The sequence below is a fragment of the Lontra canadensis genome, unplaced genomic scaffold (genome assembly GCF_010015895.1).
Source record: "Lontra canadensis isolate GAN:19392208 unplaced genomic scaffold, GSC_riverotter_1.0 scaffold93, whole genome shotgun sequence".
NCBI classification, from domain to species: domain Eukaryota; kingdom Metazoa; phylum Chordata; class Mammalia; order Carnivora; family Mustelidae; genus Lontra; species Lontra canadensis.
The window spans coordinates 860,041-874,721 of record NW_022631087.1 but is presented as its reverse complement, the minus strand read 5'-3'; the positions used below and the strand labels follow the sequence as shown (position 1 = coordinate 874,721).

The 14,681-nt window shown below is 40.3% G+C and overlaps 1 protein-coding gene across 2 annotated transcripts in view; it reads left to right on the top strand.

Moving 5' to 3' along the window:
* ALDH1L2 (aldehyde dehydrogenase 1 family member L2) overlaps window positions 1-14,681 on the top strand; it is a 65,267-nt gene that overhangs the window by 21,031 nt on the left and 29,555 nt on the right. For both annotated transcript variants that reach the window (XM_032836592.1, XM_032836591.1), the window contains exons 3-10: window positions 788-1,022; window positions 3,393-3,558; window positions 5,625-5,726; window positions 5,942-6,031; window positions 6,844-6,978; window positions 8,120-8,245; window positions 8,815-8,906; window positions 10,672-10,819. In XM_032836592.1, the coding sequence (XP_032692483.1) occupies window positions 788-1,022; window positions 3,393-3,558; window positions 5,625-5,726; window positions 5,942-6,031; window positions 6,844-6,978; window positions 8,120-8,245; window positions 8,815-8,906; window positions 10,672-10,819 (1,094 nt within the window). The remainder of the gene's footprint in view (window positions 1-787; window positions 1,023-3,392; window positions 3,559-5,624; window positions 5,727-5,941; window positions 6,032-6,843; window positions 6,979-8,119; window positions 8,246-8,814; window positions 8,907-10,671; window positions 10,820-14,681) is intronic.

Here is a 14,681-nt window from a genome sequence, read left to right as displayed (position 1 = left end):
TATAGTTAGTAGAAGTAATATCTTATTATGGAAAAAAATGAACTAGTGCTGTCTGCACTTGGGAGGGCCATTCCTTTTCCACACAGAAGCAGATGGAGCCCTTCCTTTGGAAAGGACATTTTTTGTGGGAAAGAGCCTTGGACCTTCTCCAGTATGGCAAAACCCTCACAAGGAGCATGTATTCTCCATTCTTGGCTTCTTTTGTCCACTAACTTATCTCATTGGTGAATTTGGGAGAAGGAACTAGAAAAGCTAGCTCAGCTCAAAAACTTTCTCTTCATTTTTTGGGATCTATCTGTTTGGCAGGGAGAATGTGTTCGGATCTATAGTTTGCCTTGTTTTCAAAGAGACTTCCCTCTAAGAAATAGGCTTGGGAAGGGGCTCATGGTTTTCCATCTGTGCCAGAGCCCGAATGCTCATGTGCCAAACTTGGCTCCAAATCTAACAATATTCTTTATATGGCTATATCTGTAATAAAAGTATAATTTTTTTTACCTATAAAACAAAAAAGCTTCAGTTAAAATTTTAAAATATTATCTAGCTACAAACTTCTGAGTATGAATATATAATGCCTCAAATCTATAGATAAAAGTCACATTAGGAAAATGGATGGATCATGATAAAATTATAACAGGTCAAATTCTGATCTCAATCTAAATTCCCCTTCACCATGTTTTATTTTTCAATGTTTCTTGAAGCTGTAAAACTGTAATGTGTGAATCCATAGTCATATTAACTTATGGCCATTTTTTATTTTAATAAAAATAACTTTCTCTTTCATGCCCAGCTCTAGCTGCAGAGAAAGATGGGACCCCTGTTTTCAAGTTCCCCAGATGGAGAGTCAAGGGCAAGACCATCAAGGAGGTGGCAGAAGCCTACAAATCTGTGGGTGCTGAGCTCAATGTGCTACCCTTCTGCACACAGTTTATCCCCATGGATATAATTGACAGCCCAAAGCACGGTTCTATCATATATCACCCTTCCATCCTTCCCAGGCACAGAGGAGCCTCAGCTATCAACTGGTGAGAATTTTCTTAATTATAGAGAAGATAGGCCTATTTCTATGGCTTTTAATCCTTCTGTTTTCAATGTAGGGGATCAAGAAAATAGGTATGCTTGAGCAATTGTGAGGCCCTGACTGATTGCTACTCCTGCATGAACTCCCCCTGAGACTTAGCAGTACTCCATGGGCCAGAGAGCATTTTCAAGGTCAGTCTATGGAGTACTGGCTCCATTGGAGATAGCTAGGTAATTCCGACAGGTTGGTTTATGCTGGATTTCTTGATCACAGGACTTCTGAGAACCTTTTAGATGTGCTGTAGTGAGAGCATCATAATCTCCAAGAGGGAATCTGAGTACACAGTGTTCCCAAACTTATTTGACCTTAGAACTTTTTTTGCCTAGAGCATCTCCAGTACATTTCAAGGAATGCCAAGCTACCTGAAATTATCTTCTTCATTCTGTCTTCTCTTCAACTTTAAGGTTCTTGAGGGAAGGGACTATGGTCTAACATTTTTATTGCTGCAGGTACGCTGTAAGTCCTAAATACCACAGGTATGCTTCTCTACCTTCTCTCCTTTCCCTATATATCACCCTGATATCGCTCAGTGTCAAGTTGTTAAATGGGCAGAAAATTACACTTAGTTTAAATGTGGTGAATGACATTTTGTTGTATTTGGCATGAATCAATTTCTTTTTTGCCCCTGTAATGGTACTGTGTGGTTATCTTTGCACTTAAACTTGTATATTTTTTTCTCATTTCACATTGTTTCCATATGCAGAGTCACTGGATCAAAGTATATGAATGTTTTGGGGCACCTGGGTGACTCAGTCGTTTAAGTGTCTGCCTTTGGCTCAGGTCATGATCCCAGGGTCCTGGTATCGAGCCCCACATCTGGCTCTTTGCTCAGAGGGGAGCCTGCTTCTCCCTCTCCCTCTACCCCTCATCCCTGCTCATACTCTCTCTCTCACACACACTTTCTCGCTCAAATAAATAAATAAAATCTAAAACAAAGAGCAAAGTATATGAATGTTTTCAAGCCTCTTGATAACATAATGCCAATAAATTCCTCAATATTTCTGAAAAGAGTGATTGATTAATAGGTCTTGCTAGATTAGTAGCTCCAAGATTTAAAAGTTATTTAGGTCATGAGCATGTATGATGTATTACTTCATACTCTCTTGATACTACCTGAGCCTCTGATATGCTTTTATCTGATATGTCTACATATTCAGCTCATTGTTTGTATTATAAACTCTTATGGGGCAACATTTTCTCTTATGCTAAGCTTTTTTCCCCGCAAGATTTTATTTATTTACTTATTTATTTGTTTGAGAGAGAGAGTGTGTGTGCATATACCCTTGGGGGTGGGGAAGGAGGCGGCAGAGGGGGGAGAGAGGAGCAGGAGAAGGGAGAGAGAAGAGAGAGGCTCTCAGAACTCAAGAAGACTCCTGGTTGAGCACTGAGCCCTCTACCTGGGGCTCGATCTCAGGACCCTGAGACCATGACCAGAGCCAAAAACCAAAATCAGATGCTCAACCGACTGAGCTACCCAGGCACCCCTAGGCAAAGCTTTATAAAGCATGAATACAAAGAACATAATATACAAAAACTAATTCAACCATCTTTTACTATAATTTACCTAGACAATCTAGAGCTAATTCTAGCTCTGACTTACATCCAAATGACATAATCTAGATAAATAGTTATGAGAACTAATAAGTTCTCCTCCACTGAGCATCCTCTCTTTTATCTTCCATTATCTCATTCTGCCTAACATAGGGTCAAATACAATGTAGGAATTGGTCCCAGGTGGGCAAAGTTTCTTGATGCCACAGCAGAAAGCTGACAACTGGCAGATAATGAGTGGCAGTTATGACAGATTCTAGTGCCCTTTTGAGTAGACTAGAAGTCGTTAGTGTGTATTAACAAGAAAGACTATAGCTATGTATAAAATAGCGGTACCATCAAGTAGTGCTTTTTATGAATACTGACATCTCTTGGCTATACTGCTCATTTCTCACAGTAGTTCCCTCACTGTCTACTTTCCACTAGAACTACCTTGCACTTTATTTATTTATTTATTTTTTTGAGAGAGAGAGAGAGGGAGAGAGAGCACACATGAGCTTGGGGAGGGGGGAGTTGGAAGGTGGGGGGAAGGAGCAGAGGGAGAGGGTGAGAGGAAAATCTCAAGCAGGTTCCAAGCTCAGTGAGCCTGACATGGAGCTCAGTCTCCCGACCCTGAGATCATGACCTGAGCTAAAATCAAGAGTCAGCCACGTAGCTCACTGAGATACCCAGATGCCCCACTCCCTTGTAATTTAATATCACTAATTCATCACTTTGTGATATGTTAAATCACCATTGTAAGTTGAAGCTCTTCTTTTCACAGGACTCTAATTATGGGAGATAAGAAAGCTGGGTTTTCTGTTTTCTGGGCTGATGATGGTTTAGACACAGGACCCATCCTTCTTCAGAGGTCATGTGACGTCGAACCCAACGATACAGTGGATGCTCTTTATAATCGGTTTCTTTTTCCTGAAGGAATCAAGGCCATGGTTAGTATATCTATACCATCCAGAAGAATTTAGTAAAACTTTAACATTTTAGAAATATTTGTCTATTATTGAGAATTGTCTCATGTTGATTTACAAAAAGTATAAAACTGAAAACAAAATTAGATTTTATATTTGCCAATAGGATGGTATATTTAGGATGGAAATCCAAACATTAAAATTTCTTAGCCTGGGGCTCCTGGGTGGCTCAGTGGGTTATGCCTCTGCCTTCGGCTCAGGTCGTGATCTCACGGTCCTGGAATCGTGTCCCACTTCGGGCTCTCTGCTCGGCAGGGAGCCTGCTTCCTCCTCTTTCTCTCTGCCTGCCTCTCTGCCTGCTTGTGATCTCTCTGTGTCAAATAAATAAATAAAATCTTTAAAAAAAATGTCTTAGCCTGTGAAGCTTGTTTTTCTGAGAACAGTGATCAGATGGATAAAGTTGGTTCATTTCTTGAAATGAACCGATAATGAAACTGGTTCATTTCTTTTGCCAAATACTTGAATTGCCAACCCAGTTTGTATTGACTAATGGTAAAGAAGTGTACAGAATCTCAAGAAATTTTGCTGTGGACGTTGGGCTTCAAAAGTATTTGAACTCAGTCTGCATTACAGGGTGAAATTTGTCATTGCTTTATTTATTCGGATGTGCTCTGGGCAAAAAGCTCAAAGCATGTGCACCACAAAGTAAAAATATTTTTTTAGCCTGTAAAAATATGGAAAGACAATTTCAGCGTCATTTAATGTTTTCTGAATTGGATATGGAAGAAGTAGCGACACGGAGATAGACGCTAAGATGGTATAAAGAAGCAGCTATTAATTCTGGAGGGAGGAGAGCCGTCTGGTTTGCGTCATTTAAAGGTTTTGAGAGTAGGGCTTTGATGTCAGAAAGAGATCAGAGTTCTCATTCTACTGTTTATCTGTTCTATGACAACAGACAAGTCACTTGCCTTCTTTAGCCTTGGTTTCCTTCTATGGGTACTACCCGACTTATAAGGGCTGCTGAGAAATTAAGTAGCATTTGTGTAAAGCACTCGGCACACGGTAGGTGCTCAAAAATGATCATGACAATCAAAATCGTATTATGTATGTTCAGCGGCATTTGCTCAAGCCCAGATCATGCACCTGATGATATCACAGCCTGAAGTGGGTGAATGAAGGAGCTATGAACTGGCCCTGTACTTAGGTTGCCCCTAAGCTCTTGGAGAGTTTGGTCAGCAGCCGTAGATACTGAGAGGTCCAAGAACTCAAGCTCACGTAAGCCTCCCTGTGAAGGAGAGAGGCTCTCAACTCAAGGCAAACATGATTCTGGCACAGAAAGAGTTCAGGACACATCCCAAAGGCAATTAAACTCATGCGTAGATTTTAACTGTTTTGTCATTCCAGGTGTCCTGAGCTAGAAAGCAAGTCGAATTATTTAAATATAACAATGCATCACTTTCTAGAATCATCTTGATGAGTAGAAATCACTCACACGGACTTACCTTACAATCCGATTACTGAAATTCCCCCTAGGTCACCAAGGGGAAGTTGAAATTTATTTCAGCAAGGGAGTCATTTTTGAGAGTAACAGCTCAGTACTGGCAGTAGGTAAACTCAGATGCAGATTTTGCTTCTGATACCCAGTAGCTACCTCTGTGATCTTGAGCTAGTTGCTTCACTTTTCGAAGAATCAGTTTCCTCATCCGTAAACCTGAAATAATTATATCCACCTGGCAGGATTGGTGTGATGTCTGCAAAGGATATTTTATATAAAGTAGCTACCACATTGCCTGGGACACAGGTGGAACTGAAGAAAAGGTAGTTATTGTCATAGTCTGATTCTCTGGACAAATTTATTTATTTAATTATTTATTTATTAAAGTTTTATTTATTTAAGTAATCTCTACGCCCAGTGTGGAGCTTGAACTCACAACCCTGAGATCAAGAGTCACATGCTCTTCCGCCTGAGCCAGCCAGGAGCCCCTGGACAGATTTAAATGTAGCAATTCTGTTTAGCATAAGCTTCAGTTAAACAAACAATGCCATTATTGACCACTGGGCTGCGACACAGATCATGTTTTTGACTTTAGGTGGAAGCTGTCCAACTCATAGCTGATGGGAAAGCTCCTCGGATTCCCCAGCTGGAAGAAGGGGCAACATATGAAGGTATCCAGAAAAAGGAAAATGCTGAGGTATTTATATCAACTCAATAACACATCTTAATGTCCTTGGCCCTTTACTTTTAAGTAGTTCCCAATGTACCATCTCCTGGCCGAAAGGTAGATCTCCAAGCCTCCCTGTCCTATTCTGCCCCAACCCTACTTCCACCACTGATGGGGAGAAATGTTTCTGTTACCTTTGACATTCATAGCATTAGGAGTGCAGCTTGTGCTTTGTGCTGTCCTAGATTTCTTGGGATCAGTCAGCTGAAGTTTTACATAACTGGATCCGAGGTCATGATAAAGTCCCTGGAGCTTGGACAGAGATAAATGGACAGGTACGTTCTAGGGACCAATTCTGTGTGTGTGTGTGTGTGTGTGTGTGTGTGTGTGTGTGTGTGTGTTACCTTTCTAAGAGGTATTACACATAGATCCACTTTTGCTAGGTAACCTGGGGCAGGTTACTTACCCATCAGGTTTCCTTATTGTAAATGGGACTAATAATAGTGCCTCTTTTATTGGTTATAGGTCACTGTGAAAACTAAATGGGTCAATACATGTTAATTCATTGAAATACTTAGCCTCTGCAATAAGTACTCAATAAATGTTAACTATCATAGTGCTCAATAAGTGATAGCTAATTGCCATAGAATTATAATCACAAATCAATTAGCATCACATTCTCTTGATTAGTCTGAATCCAGTCCTGTTTCCACTAACTGACCCACAGACCACCCTGTATTTCCCACCAGTAATCGTACTGGATGGCAACAGTCCGGTGTTGGTCCCCATATCTGCTCTCGCTGACTCCCTAGCACCCCCTCCACACCACTCTGAAAACCCTTGCTTCAGGCTCTGAAGTCTTCGAGAACTCTTTGTCTCATTCACTTTTGAATCGATGTGAATAAATGATAAAAGTCATCCGGATGTGAGGCATTCTTAAATTTCTTCAGTCATATCTTCATAGATTATCTCTTAATTGTGTCATCCCTACAGATGCTTGATACCATTTCCCACATTGAGGTATTCCAATTTTATCATAAATGATAATCCCAGCTTGAGGTTGCTTACAAGGCGTGCTGCTGGCACACACCCCTGTCTGTAGATGTAACTCCGTCCTCTCACAGTCTGGGTTTGGTCTCTCTCTTAGATGGTCACGTTCTACGGCTCATCATTACTGAAAAGCTCTGTCCCTCCTGGAGAACCACTGGAAATTAAAGGTGCCAAGAAGCCTGGTCTTGTTACCAAAAATGGACTTGTTCTTTTTGGTAATGATGGAAAAGCAGTGAGTGTTCAATACAGTCACCTACAAAGTAACGTTTTTGGTTTCCTTCTATAACCCCAGCCGCTAAGGGAGTATCTTTCACAAGATAATCTGATTTCACAGTGTGATATGGGGAGCTTGAGATATCTGTGCCCTGTTTCTGAGGCGGCTCAGGGTGCCAGGATGAGAAGGAGGCTCCCCGGGATATGCTTCAAGGATGTGCATGGTCTGTTTTGTGATATAGTAGAAAGAGCTTGGAATTTAGTCAAGAAACATGATGAGAACCCTTCCTCTGCCACTTACCAGTTGAGGGGAGGGTGCTTCTCCCCTCTGAGTCTTCATTTCCCGGTCTATAAAACAGAGTGTGGTCTCATAGGTCTGCCTTCCCACTAGAGTCTGGCAGGATAAATAGGATGGATATGGGACTCTTCAGAGGCTCCTTGCCTTGCCCCTCGTGCAGGCACCCCCTCACACTGCCTGTGCTTAGGAGCAGGGGCTCTTGGCTTCAGTGAACTCTTTGAAGAAAGCAAAGGGGAATTTGCAGCTTGCACATATATTCTGGTAGCGTGCAGGCCTGATCAATAATTAAAATTGTAGGCTGCACAGTCCAGCTAGTTCTGGGTTGTAATCCCAGCTCTGTGACTAACTAGCTGTGTGGCATTGGGCAAATTCCTTAACCTCATTGAGCCTCCATTTCCTTATCAGGAACATGGGAATAATAATGGTACCTGCTTCCACCAGGATTTATGAGATTAAATAAGACACCTATGTATGCACATACCTATAGCACTGTGCCTGCAGCAGAGGATGGCCATAAGAGGAGGAGAACGGATTGTTGTAGTAGTGGGAGGAGGAAGAGGAGTTATAATAGGCTTTAGTCTAAATATATACATCCAAGTGTCCATTTTTACAGGAGCTAATTATCCATTTTGAGATGTATATCTACCCCTAGACTTCACTTTCTCCTTTCTGCTGTCGTTAGTAAAATACCATTTCCATCCTTTTACACATAATGGTGAGTGCTTTCAATCCACATTTTTGTATTTGCCAAATACGCTGATCTTTGTATTTCTAAAATATGTGACCACTCCTCTCCCACCGACCTCACTTTTGAATTGTCCTAATCTTCCATCCTTTGGCTTATTTTGTTGCTATTTTGTAGCTGATGGTGAGAAATCTGCAGTTTGAAGATGGAAGAATGATTCCTGCTTCTCAGTACTTTTCAGCCGGGGAGACATCCGTGGTAGAACTTACCCCCGAAGAGGTGAAGATGGCAGAGACCATCAAGGTGAACATGTGATGTCTTTAATGTTGCTCTGACCTTGACACTGCAGCAGTTATGTAACTGAACCCTCAGTCTTCAGAATAGTGAGCACACACTGTCTTGCCTCTTTTTTGTATTAGCTGCAGTAGGAAATCAACTCCAAAATTTGTATGCAAATTTATTTCTCATTCACAAAATGTTGTAAGGCAGTTCTAGGTCGACATGGGGGTGAAGGGTAAAGCTGGAATGTAAGGATTAGGAGTGGAGTCATTCGGGGACCCAAGCTCTGCTATCTTCAAGGTCACCATACGGGTCATCTACTTCCCAGACAGCTAAGAAGGGCAAAAGAGCACACTAGAATTGTGTGAAGGAGGTTTTTCATGGGTCAAGACTAGGAGTCAAGTTCACTTCCGCTAATATTCATTGGCTTGAAGTCGGTCATACGGCTACATCTAACTTGAAGAGATGCTGAAAAATGTAGTTAAGCCATGTATCCAAGATGAAAAAAAGTAGGTTTGGTTGAGGACCTGACCAGTCTCTGCCTCTGTGTTCTTCATGGCACATCCTTCATTAAAATTACCCTTGCTGTATAGGTCATCTGGGCTGGAATTTTAAGCAATGTCCCTGTTATTGAAGACTCAACAGACTTCTTTAAATCTGGAGCAAGCTCAATGGATGTTGTCAGGTAAAACAGTCACCCTATTGACTCACACCCCTCCCCTAGGGATTTTGACTTTGACTTTGAAACTCAAATCCAATCCTTTGTTCTAGATGTTATCGCTGTACCATAACCACTATACTCTGTTTCTCTTTTCTTCATCCTTTTTGGATTGCTTTTTTCCATGGTCAAACACCATGCTCCTTCCTCTTTGTTGCTAGCCAGAAGTTGTTTTCCTATCTCCTGTATACCTAGAAAACCAATGCTTGTAATTGTTTGTTTCTTTTAAAAATCTGTCCTCACGTTTCTTAGCTAATTTTCCCCCCACACAGCATTGGAATGGGAAGTTCTGGATGAGAACATTTATCAGGAATTACCTACATAGTCTGATTCAGAAAGAGACCCAACATTGATTATGCTTCCCCCGATATCTTTTTTTTTTCCTATACCCCAGAATTACCCAGTAAGATATATCTAGAATAAGGACTATCAGGATACTTGCAAGAGGAAGAATAATTACCCTGTAGTTAAAATTTCTCTACAGAGGTTTATGGCAAGTTGAAAGAGCTAGAGTCCCAGAAGGCTCTATTCTATGGTTTCAAAAAAAAAAAAAAAAAAAGGTAAGTCTGTGAGGATCCTAATAGCGAAGAGTCTCTCAGAGGTATTTTTTTCACTGAGGGCCACACTATGGCCATTCATTAATTTAATAAGTTAAAGAATGCCACTCCTGATGTTAAAAAAAAAAGGTGAGTGTTCTTGATGGTTGTTCTGTTTATTTGTTTACTCACTCACTTATTCCACAGAATTCATTTAGTATGTACTACATATCAGGAACAGTTTTTGCCCTGGGAATACAGACAGACATGAACAGGAAAAAGTTCCTTCATTCATGGAATTTTTATTCCACTAATCCAAATAGTCATCTCCAGAGCAAACAGCATTATCGAAGTCAAGAGTTTTGGTTCTTCAAATTACAAATTTCTCAGCTATGGTTCATCAGTTTCCCAAAACTTCTAATTTCTCAACTAAAGATTTCAGTACTATATATTTTTCACCAGCAAGATGTTCCTGTACAAATGCCCATTTTCCGCTTGAGTATCTGAATAATTGCCTGATACTATTATCTTGAACTACCAAAGCACCTCATCTCTTTTGCAGAAGAAATGACTGAGCAACAACCATGGGGGTCTTTCTGTCTTGCATCTAGCACACTGGTGCTATTCCACAAATGGCAAATACTAGCAATAATTTGAAAAACGAACAGCAAAAAAATCAAAGGGTTGGAAGAGACTTCAAAAATTATCTTGACCTACTTATTCTACTTAGTAACTGATTCTACTTAGTAACTACACTAACCATGTAATGCAAGGACATGTTTGTTTCATTCTTATACACGATCTAGAGACAATATTATACAATATGACTTTTGTTTCGTAACCTTTACAGTGAGGGACTTTCCTTTATTTCTCATTCCTTGCTTACCTTTGAACGGATTTTATGTGCCCTTATAATCTTGCTTGCAATAGGTAAAACGTTTTTGCCTTGGTTTCTTTTAGTTTTAGCTATATATAAAGTTAAAAAACAAAGAATAACCACTGTCCTTCAAGACAGCTTTTTAATTTTATTCTCCTGGTCTTACCCAGTTTCTCCAGGTATTATCACAGATGATCTCATAGGCTATAAATAGGCATGTGACATGTCTTATCTCAAAGCAACTTGACAAATGTAATAATATGATTTCCCTAAACCCTTTTAAAAATGTAAGTAATATGAGTTGCTTCTTAACTTTAAGGCTGGTTGAAGAGATCAGACAGAAGTGTGGTGGGCTTCAGCTACAGAACGAAGATGTCTACATGGCCACCAAGTTTGCAGACTTCATCCAAAAAGTTGTGAGGAAACTGAGAGGAGAAGATCAAGAAGTGGAGCTAGTGGTGGATTATGTAAGCTTCTCCATGCTGCCTGAAATCTCCATCACTAAGACTCAAAAGCTATAAGGAAAGGCTATGCCTTTTGTTCATTTGTTTTGACATGTATGACCTTTTTGAGATAGGTATTTTATTGAGATAAAATTCAGACACTGTAGGGGTGCCTGGGTGGCTCAGTGGGTTAAAGCCTCTGCCTTCCGCTCAGGTCATGATCCCAGGGTCCTGGGATCGAGCCCCGCATCGGGCTCTCTGCTCAGCAGGGAGCCTGCTTCCTCCTCTCTCCTCTCTCTCTGCCTGCCTCTCTGCCTACTTGTGATCTCTGTCTGTCAAATAAATAAATAAAATCTTAAAAAAATAAAAAAATAAATAAAATTCAGACACTGTAAAATTCACCCTTGAATTTTTTTTTAAGATTTTATTTATTTATTTGACAGAGAGAGAGAGAGATCACAAGTAGGCAGAGAGGCAGGCAGAGAGAAGGGAAGCAGGCTCTCTGCTGAGCAGAGAGCCCGATGCAGGGCTCGATCCCAGGACCCTGGGATCATGACCTGAGCTGAAGTCAGAGGCTTTAACCCACTGAGCCACCCAGGCGCCCTCACCCTTGAATTTTTTTTAAATATTTATTTATTTTAGAGAAAGAGAGAGTGAGCGAGCAGGGGAAGGGGCATAGCGGGAGGGAGAGAGAGAATCTCAAGCAGACACCCCACAGAGTGCGGAGCCTGACCTGGGGCTCAAGCCCAGGACCCTGAGATCATGACCTGAACTGAAATCAAGAGTAGGCCAACTGAGCCATCCAGGCACCCCCAAATTCACCCTTTATAATGTACAGTTCAGTGGTTCAGGTTCATCACGTCTATCTGATTATGGAACATTTGTATCACCCCATAAAGGAACCCTGAATCCACTGACAGTCATCCTCTGTTCTCTCCCCCCTACCCCTGGCCCCCAGAAACCACTAATCTCCTTTTTGTCTCCATGGATTTGCCTCTTTTAGATATTTCCTATACATGGAATCACATAATTTGTGATTGGCTCCTTTCACTTGAGCACCATGTGGTCAAGGTTCATCTATGTTGTCGTGTGTGTTGTGTATGTCACTCCTTCTTCTCGCTGGATAGTATTCCGTGGTATGGATATACCACTTGTTGTTTATCCATCTCTCATTGAATGGACATTTGGGTTGTTTTCATGTTTGCCTATTATAAATAATGCTGCTATGAAAATTCATGTGTAAGTTTTTGTGTGAACACTTGTTTTCTGTTCCCTGGGGTGTATACCTAGGAGTACAACTGATGAGTTGTATGGTAACTCTGTTTAACTTTTGGGGGAACTACCGAGCTCTTTGCCAGAGGGGCTACACCATTTCATAATCCCACTAGCAATATAGAAAGGTTCGAATTTATCCATGTCCTTGCCAATATTTGCTATTGTCTGCCTTTCCTATTTTAGCTGTAGGCATAAAATGGCATCTCATCGTAGCTTTCACTTAAATTTCCCTGATGACTAATGAGAAGCCCCTTTTCATGTGCTTATTGGTCATTTGTATATCTTCGTTGGGAAAATGTCCATCCAAATCCTTTACTCATTTTCTAATTGGGATTTTTCTGATTGTGTCTGTTTAATGTTGAGTTGTAAGGGGCTTTTGTATATTTTGGATACTAGAGCTTAATCAGGTATATGACTTATAAATATTTTCTCCCATTCTGTGGGCTTTTATTTTTTTCACTTTTTTGTCAGTGTCCTTTGACACACAAAAGTTTTTTATTTGATTAAGGTGAATTTATCTATTCTTTTCCACTGCCACTACAAATACCTTGCTTTATTGCTTTTTGCTTTACTGTGCTTCACAGGTAGTACATTTTCCACAAATTAAATGTTTGTGGCAGCCGTGCATCGAGTAACTCTACTGGCACCCTCTTTCCAACAGCATTTGCTCATGCCTTGTCTCTGTATCACATTCTGGTAATTCCCACAATATTTTGAACTTTTTCATTTGCCATTATATTTGTTAGAGTTTGGGATCAGTGTTAATCTGTGATCAGTGATCATAACCCACTGAAAGCTCAGATGGTGGTTAATTTTTTTGCAATAAAATATTTTTTAATTGAAGTATAGTTGATAAAGTACTTTTTTTAAAAGATTTTATTTATTTATTTGACAGACAGATCACAAGTAGGCAGAGAGGCAGGCAGAGAGAGAGGGGGAAGCAGGCTCCCCGCTGAGCAGAGAGCCCGATGTGGGGCTTGATCCCAGGACTCTGGGATCATGATCTGAGCTGAAGGCAGAGGCTTTAACCCTCTGAGCCACCCAGGTGCCCCGATAAAGTACTTTTTAAACATGTTGTTTATTTATTTGTGTACTTGCTTATTTACATACTTTCTTATTTATTTAATTTATTTGAGAGAGAGAGAGAGAGAGCAAGAGAGCCCAAGCAGGGGAACAACAGAGGGAGAGAGAGCAGGGAGCCCCATGTGGGGCTCAATCCCAGGACCCTAAGATCATGACCTGAGTCAGAGGCAGACATTTAACTAAGACACCCAGGTGCCACTATTGCTAAAGTATTTTGAATTAAAGCATAGACATTGATTTTTTAGACATAATGCTATTGCATACCTTATAAACTACAGTATAGTATAAATGTGGCTTTTATATGCACTGGGAAACCAATAATTCATTTGACTCACTTTATTGCAATATGCTCTTTATTGCAATAGTCTGGAACTGAACCTGCAGTGTCTCTGAGGGGAAGCCTGTGTATGTCTTGTCTTGCCCTTTTTGCTCCTCTATTTTTCTTTCCCTCCATTTTGTTTGTATTAAAGACAGTCTAGTATGCCATTTTAATCCCTTATTGTTTCTTTTACTATATTTTGTTAGTTAGTTTCTTAGTGGTTGCCTTGAGGAGTATAAGGAACATTTTTGTTTAAAGCATTTCCAGTTCAGATTAAGGTCAACCTAATAACAATAGTAAAGAAAAACTTTGTTGTAATTTAGTTCTGCTCCCTATCCCCACATTTGTGATACTATTGCCATACAAATTACATCTCTATACATTGTAAGGCCACCAACAAACTTTATAATTATTGCTTTATGCAGTTGTCTTTTAAATCAGATAGGAGAAGAGTTAAAAACAAAAATATGTGTATACTGACATATATTTCCTTTTATCAGTGTGCTCTATTTCTTCATGTGGATTCAAGTACTGCGTAGGATCCTTTCATGTTAGCCTGAAGGACCCCTTCTAGAACTTTCTGAAGAGCAGTGTGTTAGCAGTGAATTCTCTCAGTCTTTGTTCATTTGGGAATGACTTAATTTCTCCTTTGTTTTTGAAGGCTGTTTTTGCTATATATGGAATTGTTGGTTGGCAGTCTTTTCCTTTCAGCACTTTGGATATGCCATTACATTGTCTTCTGGCCTCCATGGTTTCTGAGCATTAGTCATCTGTTAATTTTATTAAGGATCCATTTTATGTGACAGGTTACTTCTCTCCTGCTGCTTTCAAGATTCCCTCATTATCTCTGGCGTTTGACCATTTCATTATGTTTCTAAAATGGATCTCTTTGAGTTTATCCTGCCTGAACTTCTTGGATGTATGGCTTAATGTTCTTCATCAGAGTTGGGACATTTTCATTCATTATTTCTTCAAATATTCTTCCTGCCTCTATCCTCCTCTCCTCTCCTTCTGGAACTCCCTTTACGCATGTGTTGGTACATTCAGTGGTGTCCCATAGGTCTTCTTTTGTCTTCCTGTTTTCAGACTGGATAATCTCTATCAACCTATTGTCCAGTTTGCTAGTTCTTTGTTCCGCTTGCTTGAATCTACTGCCGAGCCTATATAGTGAATTTTTAAAAAAATGTTAGTTATTGCACTTTCCAGCTC